General features: G+C 41.0%; 1 protein-coding gene across 5 annotated transcripts in view; it reads left to right on the forward strand.

The window, feature by feature from the left end:
- The first annotated feature begins 3,378 nt into the window (after positions 1 to 3,378).
- Positions 3,379 to 15,223, forward strand: part of NUBPL (NUBP iron-sulfur cluster assembly factor, mitochondrial) — a 78,960-nt gene continuing 67,115 nt past the window's right edge. For 2 of the 5 annotated variants that reach the window (XM_054276199.1, XM_054276200.1), the window contains exon 1: positions 8,201 to 8,276. Coding sequence is in view for 2 of the 5 variants with exons in the window: in XM_054276197.1 (XP_054132172.1) it covers positions 3,379 to 3,525; positions 4,357 to 4,504; positions 6,758 to 6,792 (330 nt within the window). In the remaining 3 variants the exon portion in view is untranslated. Of the gene's footprint in view, positions 3,526 to 4,356; positions 4,505 to 6,757; positions 6,793 to 8,198; positions 8,277 to 8,946; positions 8,995 to 15,223 lie in introns of those variants that run through there. The other 3 variants (XM_054276197.1, XM_054276202.1, XM_054276198.1) reach the window with 3 other exon arrangements.

Consider the following 15,223-nt stretch of genomic DNA (forward strand, 5'->3'; position numbering starts at 1 on the left):
TCACGCTGGTAGGTGTTTTGGCTTGGATTATTCTGCAGCCTGACAGTTTGTCAGCCCCACAGGAGAATGCTGTTTTGGCAAGAGCCTGCTCTAGCATGGTCTCAGAGCTGCCAAAGGGAGGAGGTGGCAGCTGTCCTGAGACACAGTGAGGCAATAGTGGCTGAGCCAAGAGGTAATGCTCAGAGCCCAAGGCTCATTAACCAGGGCAGAGCCCTGAACCAAGTAATTATCACCACATGACAAAAAGAGATGAAAAAACATTTTTTACCTTATTTATCTTAAAGGTATCAGGGGTGCCCAACCAGCTGGGGGGAAAAATCCCAGAATCTGAGACTTCCATGCCACACGCACTCATCCCAGTATGCAATGGTGTACCTCTGTGGCCAAAGGTTGCAGACCTGGTCACAAAGCTAAAATGACCCCTTGGTTCTGAAGAATCTTCCTTTTGCTATTCTTTAATATACTTTCTAGTTCAAACAGTGTCTGAAATAAATAGCTTATGTGAGAAAGAGTTTGCAGTTAATATGTTATTAATGTGATACAATGCAGACATCCAGAAATGAGAATGGATACTTTTTTTTGTAAAAGTCACTCACATCCTGCTGCACACAAACCAACATTATTATCTACCAAGTCACTTTTCAAATGTTTCATTTTAAAATTTTGGAGTTTTTTTGGTAAGGGATCTTTCCTAGCTATACCTGCATACTCTTAATTGATTTTGGGTAGGGAAAGAATATATTTAAACACAAGGCAATCTAATTTCACACAAAAATCAGTTCTATTATTATCATGGTATTGTTCAGGTTGAATAGCAATTTAGAGTCTATGAAATATTTTCTTACTTTTCTTAGAGACAACATTATCAATTTGCATTAAAATTAAATATTGCATCTTTCATTTTGTTACACTTTTGAAAAGAGAAGTGGAATTTTTCCGAGATTACCTGTAGTTTCCATCAAGACTCAAGTCTGGCAGTAAAAATTTTGTTAATTTTTAGTTGCATTTTCCTAGACTCATGTTTTACCATTGTATGTTGTGTTGTGCAATAATATAGCAGTCAAACCACATAGAACAATATTTTCAAATGTTAAAATTTAAATGGGAAGCCAAAAGCAAATGTGAGAAGCGCACAATCCATGAAATTGTCGTCACAATTAGTAGAGATAGAAACACTACCCAACCAAACTGCAGTGTATTCCACTGAAGTCAAGGCATTTTGAAAATACCTGCTGTGTTGCTGAACAAATAGATTCCCTTTCTAATTGCCAAATACAACATTTCATCCTCAGATTCAATGCAACCTACTGCCAAGTTAGCTACCTATCAGGGCAGTTGACAAACTAGTGCTAGAATAAATTATTAAAACTAAAAATATTGAGGACTGTTGGCTCAATTTTAGCTTGTGCTAGATCAGCTTTGCAAAACCCCACAAAAATATTTCCATATTATTGTTGTCAGTGTTGGAGCTATTGTCAAAATGAAGAAGTGAATTGTACATTTTCACCATGTTCTTTTCTCTGTGAAGACCTTGAAGTGACTCATATCTGAAGTGTATGCCTAGCCATGATCCTGCAGTACCAAGCCCGTTGATGTGATGTGCACGGTATCTTGCACTTTAACACTGCCTCCAACTGCTCCAGGCAGGGAAAACAATTATGCAAATTTCCTGCAATGCAAAAGGTAACATGATTTCCAGAGGCAGTGAAAAAAAGCCCTGGAGTCTGTATCATTGTTTCAAAACAAAGCAGCTTTTTCCGTATTCTTTTTCAGTTTAGTTTGACAGAAGGGTAAATGATTGGGAAAGGATTTGACCTCTTCAGGTGTCTGTGGACATGCACAATACAGGTGTCTGTTGATAGGCAAAATACGCTCATGTGGGTATATCAAAAATGTAGGCTGAATGAGAATCACTTCAAGGATAGGAAAAAAACCCCTATTTTCAGCATTGTAATTTGTGTTGTAGCTGAGCACTGGAACATGCCTTTGGAAATGGTGAGGTTTAGCAAAATGCTTGATTAGAACTTTTAATAATATAATTTAAAAAGAAACATTTAAAATGGTGACAATTCTGCTCATTGGGAAAGTGGGGAAATATGTATTATAATAACACTTTAAACTGATGTAAAATCCTCTGGTCCATTACATATTATGACTGACACCAACAAAAGACTCTGTCTACACTGTATTTTATATTTGCAAACTAATGACCTGAAATTGCTAAGATCTGAATTATTTCTATAATATCACTTAGCTTATTCATGGAATTTTAAGAGCAAATCATGTCAAACCACAAGGTGGTTACAAGGCTTGCAGGTGGGAGAAAAGTGGGAGATGACGAGTCTTAAAGCTTTAAGCAAATCTCACATGACATAAGGAACAGAAATGGGTCTTGATGAACTCTTTATGAGTGAGGGTAAACTGGATGGAAGACCAAACTATCACCAGAACAATGATCAGTGCCAAACAATAGGAAAAGTGGCAATGGGCAGAAACTGATGCACAGGAAGTTCCACCTGAATTTGAGGAAGAACAACTGACCTAGCACTGGAACAGATTTCTAGGAGAGGCTGTGGAGTCTCCCTCACTGGAAATATTTCAGAACCATCTGGATGCGATCTTGTGGCATGTGCTCTAGAATGACCCTGTTTGAGCAAGGAGGTTGGACCAGATGATCCACGGTGGTGGCCTTCCAACTTCTGAGATTCTGTGCTTTAGTATTAAAAAAAAAAAAAAAAACCCAACCAACTAAAAAATCCAAATCAAAATAAGCAAAGAAAGCACCAAACAGGTGGCGCCTGTCTCGGCTACAGGTCTCAGTTCTTTTACGTAATGATCTAAAGGAGAAAATGGGATGTATTTATAATATTTGAAGAGGACACAAACCAAGAGGGACTGAGCTCTTGCCAAACCATTTTGCGGGCCAAGATGAGAATTCAGAAGGCACCGACGAGCCGAAGGAGCCTCTGCTGGAACAATTGCAGCATAAGAGGAATTAGCCCGGGCAAGTTTGCATTGCGGGCGGTCACTCGCTGCTGATCCCGCGCCCCCGGTTTCCATACAGACAGCGGCAGGGATCTGCTTTCCGTGCTGCTGCTCCCCAGGGCCGCTGCTCGGCGGGAGGGCGCGGATCGCTTCCCGCAGCTCCGGAGCCCCGGTACCTCTCAGCGCCGCACCTTCAGCTCCGCAAGCCGCGCGCGGGCCCGGGGCTGCCGAGCCCACCCAGCGCCGGCCCCGGCGGCGGGCGGGCGGAGCGCGGCGCGGGGGGCGGGCCGAGGCGCGGGCGGAGCGCGGCGCGGGGGTCGGGCCGAGGCGCGGGGGGCGGGCCGAGGCGCGGCCGTTCAGCGCCATCTCAGCGCGCCCGGGGCGGCCGCGGGCATGGGAGGCGCTGCCTGGCTCTGGGCGCTGCGCGCCGCCCGCCACCTGCCCGGCGCCGGCGGCGGGAGGACTCCGGCTCCGGCGGCGCGGCGGGGCCGCCCGGGCTGCACGCCCGCCGCTTGCGGCGCTCCGTCCGCCGGCTCCGCGGTGAGTGAGACGGGAGCGGAACGGGGCGGGCGAGGGCCGGGCTGGGCTGTGCCTGTGCTTGGGGGGCTCTGTCCGTGCTCGGGTGCCCTGCCGGGCCGTGTCCTGCGGCAGCCGGTTCAGCAGCTGAGTCCCAGCGGGAGGGGATGCGGTCGCTGCTGACATCGGCCATCGGCGGCGGGGGCCGGGCTGGGGCACCGCCGGGCCGGGAGAGGAAGATGCACGGGCTGTACCCGCTTTTTACCCGCACTCGCCTGAACTCGGTGGGAGCAGTGCGCGGCGCTAAGCGCCCGTGGCGGTACCGCTGTGCCAGCCCGGAGCAGGTGGGACGCTGCCTGATGGGATGCTCGGCTCGGCTACTCCGTTCGTCCTGCCGTGGGGACCCCGCGTGTGGCTCTCCTGTGGCCCGGCTCAGGGCAGGGACAGCCTTCGGCGCCTCCTGCCCTCAGCGCGTCGGGCTCCCGCTCCTCCGCTGTTACTCTGTTGTGCCTGAAACAGCTGTACCGAAAGGACCGCCAAGTCTAGTCTGTTTCACAAAGCTTCCGACTTTTAAGCAGCGTTTTGGTTTATTTCAATGCGGTTTTTTTCTTTGACTGTTAAGATCAAGCATATTGAAGTGTTTGTCAAAAAAATATGTGACTGGTGTTATTTTAAGTTGGCCCAGTCCTTGCCTGCCTGTGAAGCAGGCTCCCTTTGGGAGAGCCCTTGTGCAGAATGTTTTTCTAGACAAGTGGTGAAAATTTCTCAGTGTGCGTGTAGGTTCCCTCCTGTCAGCCTTCTCTGCGAGACCTGCGGGTTGGTGCACATGCATTCACTTGCTTTTTGTTTTGTTAGTCCTCAAGCTCGGGGGATGAGGCTCTGAGGGACAAACGTGCGCGGATCCTGTCGCGAGGGCTGCCAAAGCAGAAGCCCATAGAAGGGGTTAAGCAGGTGGTGGTTGTGGCTTCCGGAAAAGGGGGAGTTGGAAAGTCAACAACAGCAGGTAAGATTTCTTTATTTTTTAAATAATTTCCTTTGCATATTTTCTAGTATTTTGTATGGAATATTGAGGTGCTTGTGTCATTACCTCGTGATTAAGTTCCATAACACTTAACCTCTGACAAGTCCTGTTGCAGCCATTAAGAATTTACTTGGATACAGAAATCTTGGCTTTAACTTAGGTGTGAATTTAGCTTTGAAATCATATTTTTGTAATAGTGCAGCAGTGTCCTGAGATATCAAGGCATCTTAAGAGGTGATGTAGGCTGAGGTGAAAGGGATCATATGTTAGTGCAGCGACACTGTTCCTCCTTCCCTGGCTCCTTAGGTGTGCCTATACAGTGCCTTTCTCTGTAGAGGATGCTAATATTTAGAAAGTTTCCAGATCAGGACTCTGTTCAATTTTCTCAACTACATATGTAGGTGTTTTATAAAGAAAAAATAAAGCAGTACATATAAACCACACAAATTGATCAGAGCTTTGTGAAGTACCTTGAACTCCTCTCAACTCCACCATTAGGTTTTGAATTAATTTTTGTCTAATTTTTTCTCTCCCACCTGTTCCTAGGTGGTTGAATGAGATAGTACATGTGTTACCAGTACTGCAGAAATTGACTTGAACTTAAACAGATGACAGAATGGGAAAACATTTGTTGTGCCTTACAGTGGTTGAGGGAAGAATGACTGGTATCATCAACCTGGACTTCTGCAAAACATTTGGCATTGTCCTGCATGACATTCTTGTCTCTGAACTGGAGAGACTGGGAGTTGATGGATGGACCACTTGGTGGATTAGGAATTGTCTGGATGGCTGCACAGGTCTGGGTCTCCCAGCGTAAGAAGGACCTGTGAGAGTGTGTCCCACAAGTCCAAGTATGATCAGAGGGTTGGAGCACCTCTGCTGTGAAGACAGGCTGAGAGAGTTGGGGTTGTTTAGCCTGGAGAAGAGAAGGCCTCAGGGAGACTGTTGGAGAACCTTCCAGTAATTAAAAGGGGCTTACAAAAAGGAAGGATTGTGACTTTTTATGTGGGCAGGTGGGACAAGGGTGAATTGTTCTAAATCAGAAGTGGAGAGATGTAGGTTAGCAGCTAGGAAGAAATTCTGTGCTGTGAGGGTGGTGAGACACTGGAACAGATTGCCCAGACAAGGGTGGTTGTCCCATCCCTGGAAGTATTCAAGGCCAGGTTAGATGCATTTTGGACATCCTTGTCCAGTGGAAGGTGTCCCTGTCCATGGCAGGGGTTTGGAGCTGGGTCATCCTTAGGGTCACTTCCAACCCTAACCATCCTATGATACTATCACACTGAAAGTAAAGTTCTTGGAAAAGATCTCAGTAAAGTGTTAGAAATGTGTTTAAAGATCTCTTTCTTAGCATCTAGACTGGAGAAGAGTTATGCTTTAGTTGAAGGATATCTGCTGTTCATCTCCGTGTGTTGTGAATAGCACATGGATGTAGCTCGTAATGTATAATTTTGGGGTTTGTAGTTCAGCCGTGCTTGAAACAGACTAATTGAGTAATAATTTCTAGAACAGACTAATATGATATCTGTACTAAAAGTAACTTCTTAAAAAAAAGTGTTTTTTTTTCTATTTAGCTATTATCTGTCCTATACATAGGATACCCCTACCTGTACAAAAACATGCAAAACAGTTAAAACTTGTGTTTCTTAACCATCAAAAGGTATTTCATTATAATACATAGACTGGTTGTTGTAGGTTGCTAAAAATACCAAATACCTGTTCCTCAATTGACAGTTTACAAAATGAAAATAATTTGAAAAGCAAATTCAGATTACTCTCCTTGTGTCTGCAAACAAATACCTGAATTTAAATTCTTGTAACTGGTATCTGTGTGTAATTTCTACATAAAATTTAACACATGTATAAATAATACTTAGAACTGTGAGTTCATTCTTGTGCATTTAAAAATAAAAAATCAGGGTTCAACAAGCATTAAATAAGATATTGGAAATGTAAATGAAGCATTTACATGTGTCTGTAATGGACAGCTTTTTAAAATTTATGTTTTAATTAGTAATATTGAGAAGGAAATCTATATTCTTGCTTATTACCATGAGGATAAATTTGATGGTTCAGATGAACAACTGAATTTCAGATAAATTATATAAACAAAAGTATTGCATGGCATCATTACTGAATATTTTCTCTTGTTAGCAGTGATAACATTCTTAATATTTAGGAATTAAGTTTTCCTGCACTTAATCTTTTTGTTTTTCCTCCTCTTCTTCCTTACAGTAAATATAGCCCTCGCCCTAGCAGCAAATGATTCGGTAGGTGAACATTTAATTATCAGCCTTAATGTGAAATGTGTGTCATAAATAAAATGGTTACTGCTGAGGGCAGTCACGTACACTTAATGTAATTAACACTTTTATTTAGTTAATTTCTAATTTGTTTTGGTGGGCTTTTGAGTTTCTGTCAGTTTGTTTATATTTTATCAGTACCATGAATAGCTTAGTAGATCTCATCCTACTTCTGGGTTTAGCTCTGTCCTTTCCCTGGTGTGTCACTGAGTTGAACTGCAGTTCTGGAAGGATGTATAGATGTCATAGAGAATGCTTCTGCAGGTTGGAGACAATAAATAAATCTACCACTTCAGAACACTGACTTGAAAAAAATAGGAGTTTGTGCTAAATAGTGTCCAAACCATTTTTTTTTATAGCTTCACAGATTTCCTGTTTCTGGAGAAATTATGTATCAAAATACTTTTGATACAGCTAAGGTGAAAAACCCCAAAAACGATGTATCTTCCCTAAAGCTTGGAAGTAAAATTTCTTGAGTGATTTCCCAGCTCAGTACTACTAAAACTGTTGCCTGGACTATAAATAGATGGTAGGAGCCATTCAAGAGTAAAAACCACAGGTGTTCTTTTTGTCCACCTGCTGCTGTAGACTGAGAGTAGTTCCATTGTGCACATTATTGCCACACAGATAAACTCAGAAGCAAGTCTCCTTTGCAATGGGAGGATGTATGATGCAGGCTTTGCACTCATAAAACATTAAATACAAAGTATACTCAAGTACTTTAATCAGGCAAATGTAGCATCTTCTTGTAAAAGACAAGTAAAACAAAAAACAACAGGTAGGAGTGAGGGCTACATGCAATCTGCAAACTTCTTGGAGGAATTTTCTAAAAGATTTAAAAATTTTTCCATAAATTCAGTCACATTTAATAAGAAGAGTGTTTAAACTGTTATATGAAGTATGTACTCTTTGTGATGGCATCTGATCTTGTTATTTCACAGTCTGTGAAATGAAACATTCTGTGTTTTAAATAGGCGTTGGAATAATTCGATCTCAGAGAAAAATCTGTCATGTTGAAAAGCAGAACTGTTTAAATGGTTCCTTCTAATCAAGTTTAAAACACGGCATTTGCTCTAATACTTTTGCAAAATAAAACCCAAAAAACCACTCTGCAATGTGATCTGGTTTGTGAGATGATCATTGAGTAGCTCCATGGAAACAGTGTCAACCAGTTGCACATAACTTTCTGTACCAGCTTATGGGCTTTTGAGATGGTGTCTGATACTTCTCAAACATGCAGTTTTATGCATTTAAAAATATATTTAGATAAAGTATCCCTTTGTAATTCTGACATATGCAAGTTTTGGGATTATGCCCTTTTTTAGGCGTTCTGATGTTAAAATTATGTGGTGGTGTGTGAAGTTGGAGGCCAGCATCTGGTGGATGTTAAATAATGAAGAGCAGCTGGAATTGATGAAATAGCTGTGAATTGTGTGAACTGGTTAGCACAGGTTAGCAAGCTGTTACTGTGGTGAAATGGTGCATTGATGTAGTTCCAAATTAGAAAGTATGAAATTAAAGTGCATTAAATAAACAACTGTCTTGTTGGTTCATGCATTAATATATTTTTTCTTCTGTGGTTTATTTTCCTTAAGATAATTAATGGCATGTGTTATGTTTATGTTTAACCTTTGGGCTTGAAGTTGCTGGTTTGTTCATTTGTGTACTCACATTGATTTCAGTTCATTAATTTTGTGAGATAAGGTTTTAAAATTAAAATCTCTGTGACCTTTTTCCAGACTGGAACTGTCCAGTGCTCTGAATTCTATAAATCATTGCAATTTTCAGTTTTGCAATGGTGAATGAAGTAAATAAGGAGGTTGTTTTTCAGAGTCCATTGGTGCCTCCTGCTGTATTTTATAGTGAATTTCTTTGTCCTCAGGTATGCAGCAATGGATGCCTTTATTTTACATCTAGTGACTATTGATGGTGCCTTGCCTTGTCATGGTTTTTGTTCCTTCATTGCTGTTGTAAGCTTTTCTCTTTCAGAAGAAGCAGTAATGATTGTTAGTAGATCAGAGCTTCAGAAGGCCCCTGCAACTTCATTAACTGTCCTTATGTCTCATAAGCAAAACACAAATTGATAGAAACTGATCTTGAATTTGATGTACTGCTTGAAGGAGGAAAGAAAGGACTTGTGGAGGAAAATAGGTCACCATGACTATAAAGGTCTGTGCTTCCTTCATAGTCTATGTTACAAGTTCTATGCTTGTCACTGGTGGTCTTTTTCTAAGATAAAACAGGTTAAAGACTCTTGAAAACATCTGCTTTCTGGTGAGTGAGATCTGTGAAAGATGCTCTCCTTTAAGAGGAGATAGGGTTAGATTCTTGCTACTTGAAGTTATTGCTGTGACATCTTATTGTTTGGTGTATCATAAGTTGGAGGATTACCAGTCAAAGCGTAAAGGATTTTTTTGTCCTCTTGATAAAAGAAAACGAAAATCCTTCCATCTTTTAAAAATCTACTTTCTTTAGTGAAAAAACAACAAAAACCACACTGTTCCTACTGATACATGTATTTTATTTTTTTTTAACATGGCAGCTTTTTCAGTTATTGTAGTGATGGCCTGAAATACTAAGCCATCAGCAGAGCCTTGGACATTGTCATGGTCACACAGCGTTGTTGGCAGAGTCAGGATTAGAATTTCAGTGTTCAAAGTCTTGCATGCTGGTGCTCAGTCTGCTTTGCGTATTTTTACCTCATGGTTACAGAGTAAATAACTCAAGACAGAAGTTCATTTAGATGCCTAGATACCATGTCCAAGACAGAGTAGTTTGGTGGATTTTTTTTTATTTTGTTTTTCTTTGGTTGGTTGTTTTGTTTCTTGATTCAGAGCCAGGGAAGACAAGCCAGGCAGTCTCTTATGCCTTCCTAGCAATATTAGTTTTTTTGGTTCCCTGGGTTACCTGTTGTACATGGATTAGTTAAGAAATATATAAGCTCTTGGGCCTGTACCAAGGCCTATAAATCTATACAGTGTTCTTTCTGTGTTAAGAAATAACTTAAAGTTTTACCCTTGTGTTCTGTGTTAATTGCTTGCTTAGTTTGACAGCTGATTCTTTTCATTCTTTTGATGTACCAGCAGTCAGTTGTGCTCCCCTAGGAGCACTTGGGAAGAATTTTTGGGTGTTGTGCCAGGACAATTCATATTCAGACTAGAATGACTATTTATGAAAGCTGCCTGGCCAGAGACAATTTATTGTAGTAGAAACAAGTTGAATTAATAGATGGCAGCAATAATAGGGTAGGGATTGCTTGTTTATGAACAGAGTATTTTAGTGAGCAAACACCAGCTGTGCATGACTAAGGATGGCACAAATCCAGTTGGGAGGCTGCATGCTTGTGCTGTCACTATGAGGCAAGCTCCCAGTCAGATTTCCTTTGGCATGCCTTTTCGTTAGGGAAGATTTACATTTTCACTATAGGATGAAATGTTTTTTGTGTTGCGAAGGACAGAAGAGGAAGCAAAACCATATGGACCGAGTTAGCATGTACGCATAAGCGAGTGGCTTCTGCCTGCGGTACTGGGGCACGTGGTGAAAGGCAGCAGTTTTCCGTATTCTGGCGTAGCGCCAGGGGTTACTGGGTGGTGGTGCAGGCCGGGACCAAGACGGGCAGGGCACGAAGGGTGATTTTTATGCGGGGAGCGGATTTCCCTCTTCTGCCCAGCCCAGGCCGCGGTTGCTGCGCAGCGCGGGGATGGCGGCTGCGGCCGGCAGGGGGCGCGCGGGCCGCGGGCGCGGCGGGGCGGGGCGGGCGGGGCGCGGGAGCCGCGCGGGGGTCGCGCCGTGTCCCCGCCCCGTCCCCGCGGCTGCCGAGGTGTCCCTGCCGTGTCCCCGCCCTGTCCCCGCGGCTGCCGGGCTGTCCCCGCCGTGTCCCCGCGGCTGCCGGGGTGGCCTCTCTTCTCTTTAGACACCCATCTCACCTGGGTGTCTGACCGGTATCAGCGCAGGCGGGGAAGAGGTCTAGTTCTCATGCCGATATAGTCAGTTACAGCATAGTGATAGTGTAGGTAGGAGCCGACTCTTCGTGTCAACTCACCATGTGGTCATAAAATGAATTTTAATTTCTTCAAACCAAACCGAGTATTTAATCAAACCCCACACATTTCAACATTTCAAAACTACTCAAAAAAAAACCATCCAGGTTACTTTTTTTACATTCCAACTTTTTTTGTTTTGTTTTGTTTTGTGGTTTTTTTTTTTTTTTTTTTTTTTTTTTTTTTTTTTTTAATATTTGGCTTGTGTAATTAAACCATTTCTGCCCAGGCTAATACTGTCTGCTGCATTCATAGATGACTTTACAATGCATATATATTTCTTGCTGGTAAGGAAGAAATTCCATGTGGGAAAACAAATCTTGAAGAATTTAGTCAGTAATGGGATCCTTCACTGGGTAATCGTAGCATGAAGACAAGTTTTGACTTGTTTTGTCCTTTTCCTACACAGCTTTTCTGATTGTATGAGTTTGATTTCTAAGCATCTTTAACTCTGTTGCATAGAGAACCAGAAGAATTTAATCACTGTAGCTAAGGCCTTCGTGCTTGTTTCTTAATGCTGGAGATGCCAGTTAGAATTGATTTGATTTATTTGCAATGATAATTTAGCTTTTAGATCAATTTGAGAAAAAAAGATAATAAAGCTTTAAACATTTTGCTGTTTTTCAAATAAAAATGAATAAAATTAAAAATATATTTTGAAATAGACCTCCTAAAATAGATTACTTAAATCAGATAACTGTATGCTTAATTTGAAGAAAATTTCCTTTTTTTAAAGTCTGTTTTGAAGTTAAATACCCTTAGTCTTCAAGTCATTGAAAGATACCAGAGAGACTGATGTGAAAAGTGGACCCTTTTTTATAATAATTTTACATGCTGTGAAAGTGGAGAGGCATCTTGTAGAGATGTGGTAATGCTGGGGATTCTGTTTTGGTAATTTTATTTTTCAAATGGTTCTATATTGAGTTCTTTTCCTTCAGCAGGATGGATAATGTGCAGAAAGGCCAAACAAGGTTGAAGTACTGGTACGCAATTGTTAAGAACATTGAGTAGGAGCTAGTGCAGCCTGTTGTGGAAAAGAAGTGCTGGAGAAGTCCTGTGGCTGGCAGAAAATTGAAAACACTTCATATAAAGGACAAGTGCTTTTAAACCAGTAGCAGACTGAGTGTTTAAACCAAGTTTGCATTTCTAGGATAGAGTGAAGAAACTGCAGTGGTACGTTTTTGGCTTTAATCCAATTTACAGCTAGGCACTTAAATAGCATGCAGCTGAAAGAGTTAGAGAATTAAGGATTAAAAGATGGCTATTCATTGTGTCAGTATGTCAAATGAGGAATCCATAGCCTGTCCTGATTTTAAAGTTCCCTTTTGTCCTATGTGTTGCTGCTTGCACTTTGGGATTAGCTCTAAGTCTATAATGATATTAAAAGGGTAAATTGAGAGTCCTGGCGGTGGATTAAGAGAACCAGCTTTAAAGTAACTGGCACCTTCACTTAGCAAAGCTGGAATTTCTGTCTCTGGAATGGACTACAGCACTTCTAGTGTAGGAAATTTTCACTGTATAGAACAATAACAGCTCATTAACCTGTGCCTTTATCCCTTCCAGGCTAAACACCAGGGAACTGTGGTGGTTGGCAGAGTTGACTTCAAAGGAAAATACTATCTACTAGCATCCAGTGGGGATACATATACCCTACCAAGTATGGGCAAAAGTCTCAGAAAATATGAGCAAAGATTAAATTAATGTTGTCAAAGAGTCTTTGGATCTTTAGCAGTTACACAGGCTGTGTTGATTAACTGCTATTTATGGAAGCTTTTTGTGAACTGTTCTTTTTATTAGTCTTTAATCAGGTCTGTTCCTCAATAAAGCATTGGCAACTTGGAAAAAAGTGATATCACCAGATTCTCCACTGCACACAGAATTGTGTGGAGGGGTCCTTTGTGATATGTGAATGAAACTGGTTGCATTTGGTTGAGAATTTGTTACCGGAAAATCTAATTGATTTTGTAGTCAATATTCCCTGAAAAACAGAAAGGGAACCTACATAAAGGAAGTGTAGGGAGGGATGCAACAGTTCTTAAGGAGCTGTAGGAACTTCGGGCTCAAAGAGCTAAGAGGAAGAAAGATATGGATCATTTTGTCATTAGCACTAATTTATGCCACGTGAACAAGGATTATGTACAGTATCATTTGCCTGCCTAGGAGAACAAACATAATAGCAAATCAATACTTTCTAATCTGCATAAGGAAAATAAGAGGAGGCAAAATTTATTAGTTTTTTATGTGACCTCTGCCTGCCAGGACTTTGGCCTTCAACAACTTCATTTTAGTTCTTTCTCCCAAAAGAATTGCAACTAAGTTCAGAGCTTGAAAATCATTAATTTAGAACACTGCTTTCTTCCAAATCTCTATTACTCACAGGGCAGTAGCCAGGTTCAAGGACTAAGATGAAATTTAATTAGGTAGAGAATCTTGCCAGAAAAGGTAAAGGAGAAGATCTTTTTAGTGAGGTTACCTGTGCCTGTAATTTGTACACTGCACAAAATGAAGCTGTAGAATTCTCATCTCTCAGAGGTATCTGCAAGAATATCTTCTTTGTCTATTGATGTAGAATTTGGTTTTCTTGTAAATATAGAATCTGTACCTGGTGACTGTGAAAACTGGTTTTTGATTCTTCATTTAGGTGAGAGAAGTTTCTAAATTAGTGTGAAAACTTCACTGTATTTTTAACGGGTTAAGAACTGCAGTGATTATGTAACTTATGGTACCTCATTAAGAATGTTTGTCAGAAATCTTTAGAGAGGTCTAATGGGCAAATTAAAATTTTGCTGAGAAGAATAACGAAGTGAAGTAGAAAGAATTACTTAGTCAATGATGTAAAAGTAGAAGATAAAGAGGAGTTACAGTTCTTTATTTTGTAAAATTTTTTAATGTTCTTGAGGTCACTAGTGATCAGATGAGATCGTGATAGTACCAGTACTGCAGAAATAGCAAATCCTAGCAGTAGTTAGCCTGTGCTAGAGACTGTTTACCTACAGTGGGAAAACCTTAAAAGCATTGATAAGAGGGTAAATATTGGTGAGTTTTTAAGTAGAGCTTTTGCTGACATGGGAGTGCTTTTGTATTTTTATGTGCTGACAATGTATTTATTTCTGATTTCCTGGTCTCTGCCTGCTGGAATTTTGATAAGGATCTTATGCTGCATGAAGAGGTCAATGAGACTGCATGTGTTTGTATATTTTTTCAAAGTAGCTTCCAGTGACCATGATTAAATCATATGGGAATGGTTACATTGTCACTTGTATCTTTAGTGCTTAAGCTGCAGAATTTGCAGTAAGGCAACCAAAAATAAGGTCTCTAGAAAATAGTTTCCGGGTGTAGTAAACTTGAAGATTGATTCAAACTTTCTTTCACAGCTGGTCAGGTGAAGGGAAAAGGAGAAATGTTAACTTGAGAACAGCTGTTTTGAACTTGGTTATTGCTATGCCATCTGGAGAGATGGAATGCTGTTTGTTTAATAGCACAGGAGAGATATATGTTTATAAGGAGAAAATACAGCCATGAGGAGGTGATGGAGTTGTGTTTTCTGAGTCCTTTTCCTGCCAGAGTGCCAAGGGAGGCTCTAGCAGTGGTGTGTCTGTCCTCTGGAAAACACTTAGTAGCAGGGGGACTTGTATGTGCTTGGGTGTGCTTTCAGTATTGCATTTCTGTCTGTGTAATGAGCATTATTTAAGAATAAAAAGATGCACCATTGGTACGAGAGGTATATGTATATCAAAATACATCAGAGGACATAAGAGGAATCTTAGAGGCTTTTTTGCCCACCTCTTTTTTTCTAAGTTGCCTTTTTGGTTGTGCTTTTGATTCTCCATAATCTATTCCTTCTGCCCAGATGGTTTTCTTTACCTTGTGTGGTGTTATGTTGTTTTCTTAGGATTTGTTTTAATACAATACTTTGGAAGATGTGCTGTTTTATATGAGGTTAGGTTGTATTTATTAATTCATTACAATCTAATTTAATTTTTTAATTATCAGAACTCATGCATCTGGATTATATTTCACACAGCATGAGAGGTATCTGGTAATTCTGATTAGCAGTTTCATGTGGTAGCATCCAGGTGTGTGCATATTATTTCTTCTCTTGGGGATTTAAAAATTGTAAATGCTGGAAGAAATTATCTGGACTGTACTGTGCATGTCTTAAAAAATCCCTTGGTAGGTGCCATAATACTTTTCTGAGATAATTAAACCTTGAGTAAAGGGTTATTGGCATTCTAGGGATGTTTACATACTGCAGAAGTAGGGATATTTGGGAGAAAGAAAAGCATAGCTTATTAGGCCAATGCTTTCTGTGTAAGCTGCTGCTTCTAGGCATAGTGAACTCGACTTACCTGACGTGT

Source organism: Melozone crissalis, unplaced genomic scaffold, assembly GCF_028551555.1.
Source record: "Melozone crissalis strain CALT ecotype California unplaced genomic scaffold, PUWL_Pcris_2 ptg000018l_1, whole genome shotgun sequence".
Lineage (NCBI taxonomy): Eukaryota > Metazoa > Chordata > Aves > Passeriformes > Passerellidae > Melozone > Melozone crissalis.